Here is a 3873-nt window from a genome sequence, read left to right as displayed (position 1 = left end):
GTTGTGTGTGTGTGTATATATATATATATATATATATATATATCTTCTTTTTCAGGGGTGTTTCTATATCTTTTTCTTATGTTCCTCCAGACTCTCCACTGCATTTTCTCCCTTCTTTTTTTTCTTCCAGTGGAGTATGAGAGTCCTTACCACTTTCCAGTTCCAAGCTGCTGGGATGATGAACCATGGAGGCATCCTCCTAAATGCAATAATGATACAAATAATGATAAAACCATTCAGTTGAAAGCAGGGCAGTGGTGTTATGCTGGTGTAGATGATGAGATGTCCTCCAATCTGATGCTCTGTAAGGGTTTATCCAAGGGGATGTTGTAGCTTTGGAGTGAGCAGTCAAAACTGCAGTTCTCACCTTCGATTGGGATCTCTCATCCTATTCCCACATGGATGTCAGTTCCCAGTGGCTGGGTTTTTGATTCAGAGTTGAACTAATCAACATAAGTTCTCACACATGTATTATAGGTGTCTCTGTTCCTCACTTAGTTAGACTTGTTCCCTCCACCCGTGTTGTGGGTCACGGTGGTCAAACTTGCAGATTAATATGGTTCTTCCTCTTACACTATCCCACAATTATTTTCATATACTGAGGATGTTATTGTGCTGGGGCAGGTTCTGTCAGATGGTTGAGTGGGCTAGTTTCCATTACTTAGACAGCTTTATTATGCCGATCCTCCAGACGTCATGTTCCCGGATTGGTCAAACAGTTTATCACATTGCTTTTGTGTTTCCCGTTCACAGCTCAGGGATCCTCTTTCCTATCCCCACCAGATGGTTGGGTGTTAGATTGTAGTTGTTTGCCACTGGTATGATCCTCTTTTCCTACCCCCACATGGATATTGGTTCCCGGTGTCTGGGTTTTGGTTATAATCGGTTCCCGGTGGCTGGATTTTGGTTGCAGTTGACTTGCTGTGTACAGTCTCTCATGCCTTAGCCACTCTACATCTAGGTGCACATCCTTTTACTCTCACCCATATTAATGTATTCTATGAGCTTGAGATTCTGATATATAGTGGTTCAGATCCCTATCAAACCGTTTGGATGCACACCCATTTTCTGTCCATGTCTGCGACTCCTCTTTCCATACTGGGCAAAGATTATACCTGGTACAGATGTGGTGTATCCCACGTATTATCTTCTAATGCAAGGATCTACTCTTTTTAGGGTGTTCTTCGGATGTTTTGAGGAATAATTCTTTGTTTTTCTCTCGCACCAGTCTCTCCACCTTTTCAATGTGTGATTCTAGCTATTTATGTGAGCAGAGGTAATATACCATATCAGAAGTTATAATTTTCCTATACTGAAAATATATTTCTTATAGGTACTTGCTCCTCTCACATTCCTCACCCTTCCTTCCCACTGAAAACTGGTGCTTCCATTTTCTGCCAAAATTGAAGTGATAGTTCTGTAGAATAGAATAGAGGGAGTTGCATGTGTCAGAAGAGTGTGTTGCACTCCTATTGTCGCATGAAGATTTACATACGAGACGCAGTTGAACCATTTGATTGTAAGGTACGTGGAAGCTCAAGGCTTATGGCATGTGAAAATAATGTTTTGCATATAGAGGGCAGCACTTAACTAGAATAGTTATTTATATGAGAGGAGTTAAGTACATATCAGAAATATATTTTCAGTACAGGAAAATTATGACTCTTTTCATTACTTTAGTTCAAAATCAAGCTTGCAAGTTCTGACACTTTCATAAAGAAAAGTTTTTAAGTTAAAAAAGGTGTTTTTTCAGTAGTTTTATTTGCAACTTATTTGTACCAGATATGTTACTTTCATGACACTTAGACAAGCAAATCTACAAATTTCATGATCCTACGATTAACATATTTCCTGATGTGTGTGTATATATACATTATTTATGACTTTTTATGAAATTTTCACTTGACAAAATAAGATTTCTGAGATTGCTCTGTATGAATAGCTGAGGATGATATCAGATGTTTTTTTGTTTTTTTTGCAAGGTAACAGGTGGTAATGATTCTGGGGTGACTGTGTGGTATCTCAATGAACTTTTGTCTTCATTACAAGTAACTTCTACGAAGTTACCTCAGGTAAGTATCCAGTTTAGTTAGAAATAATTTCTTAATGTTCTTCTTTCTGTTTAGTTTACTTTAGAAAATTCAGTTTAGTAGTTGTCTCTAATTGTGTTCATGCAGAATTAGTTGCCCCAGTGTTTATATTTATTGAGAATAGGTATATATATGTAATTGTTTGTATTGTTAGAATTACTAATTTAGATTTTACTTGTAATTCACTTATACAGATTGAATGAACATCAGTCTTTACAATAACATATACTGTTTAAATCATATCTTAAGAACTATAACAACAGTAATTACAAAGTAGGCAAGTTGATTTAATATTAGTTTAGTGGCATTCTTTTTGTCTTCAAATAAATCCAGCATTACAATATCTTTACAAGTGTTTAAACATTAATATTTAAATTAAAGTGACAACTAAATGATTCATTTGGTGGAAAACAAAGTCTAATAATAAAGAATAGTGCCACAGTAACAATTATAAACATCTTAATAGTACAATTCTGAAACATTCAACTATAAATAGGGTAGCAGTAAAAGGCATTTGTATTGTTTCGGTTTGTTTTGAATCTTATGCAATGTTACACGAGGGCTATCCACACTACCCATCTCTAATTTAGCGGTGAAAGACTAGAGGGAAGGCAGCTAGTCATCACCACCCACCGCCAACTCATGGGCTACTCTTTTACTACGGAATAATGGGATTGCCATCACATTATAATGCTCCCACAGCTGAAAAGACAAGCATGTTTGGTGGGATGAGGGTTTGAACCCATGACCCTCATATTGCGAGTCAAGTATCCTAACCACCTGGCCATGCCGGGCCAAGGCATTAGTAAAATAGTGAATAGTAGCAATCTATAAGAAAAAATTCTAAATAGGTTGTTTTTGTTATTGTCAATTTTAGTATGAGGAAGGATGAATATCACATAGTATTGTTTCATAGTGTTTTCTTGTTAAACATTTGACAAGATTTCACATTTGATGGTATAATTTTTTAAATTAAGCTGTATGTCAAAATATTGATCATAAAGATTCTGGTCTGTAAAAATTATATTTTAAAAGCTCAGCAAAAAATATTCTATAAGGTCAAGATCTTGGTTTTAAATGGACTATTCCAAGATATTGTTATTGTTTTGAAACCAAACGTGAGTCCTACCTATTACATGGCATGAAAATTACTTGCAGGAACAACACATTGGCCTGCTGACCGAAACACTATCATTGATTCTAGATATATATTCAGTTTTCTTGATATCCATGAGCATTAAGACTTGCAGATCTTCACAGATAGGTCCCATTTTCAGTGAGCAGAATGTAATTAACACATCCCCACCATAATTCTTCACAGTTGTCTTCATCTTTCTCACCCATATTCAGCTATCACTTCAAAGGTAAGTGAAGAAGCAGTCAGCGCTCCATTAACTCTCTACACGAGCTTGGTTGAATTGACCAATGATGTGACCACTTTGAACTCCTTTAAAGTCATTATAGTTTGGATACTACTAAACTTGGCAGACTTTCAGTAATCATTACAAGTCTTACACATACAAAAAAATCAGATTTTTAAGTGAAGTATTTTTAATAAACTAAAAAAGATTTGTCCATGAATATATCAAGTCTTTTTTTTTTTACTTGTCCAAGTGCAAAGTGATTTTCAGGTTAAGAGTAAAAATACTTTTCTTCATCTCAAAAATCTCAAAATTCGTTTGTGTAATCTCTAAAAGCCTCTAAATACATTTCAAACGTTTTTTCAGAAAACTTTATATATTTTTTATTTTCTCTACCCTAACTTTATACAAGATTGGTAAAT

The 3873-nt window shown here is 35.3% G+C and overlaps 1 protein-coding gene across 2 annotated transcripts in view; it reads left to right on the top strand.

Annotated features, from left to right (window-relative positions):
* Nucleotides 1–3873, top strand: part of LOC106471943 (WD repeat-containing protein 6-like) — a 47941-nt gene that overhangs the window by 18349 nt on the left and 25719 nt on the right. For both annotated transcript variants that reach the window (XM_022400559.1, XM_022400558.1), the window contains exon 9: nucleotides 1983–2072. In XM_022400559.1, coding sequence (XP_022256267.1) covers nucleotides 1983–2072 — 90 coding nt within the window. The remainder of the gene's footprint in view (nucleotides 1–1982; nucleotides 2073–3873) is intronic.

Source organism: Limulus polyphemus, unplaced genomic scaffold (assembly GCF_000517525.1).
Source record: "Limulus polyphemus unplaced genomic scaffold, Limulus_polyphemus-2.1.2 Scaffold4976, whole genome shotgun sequence".
Classification (NCBI taxonomy): domain Eukaryota; kingdom Metazoa; phylum Arthropoda; class Merostomata; order Xiphosura; family Limulidae; genus Limulus; species Limulus polyphemus.
Note: the sequence above shows the minus strand (reverse complement) of the source record. Positions and strands in the feature narration are given on the sequence as shown.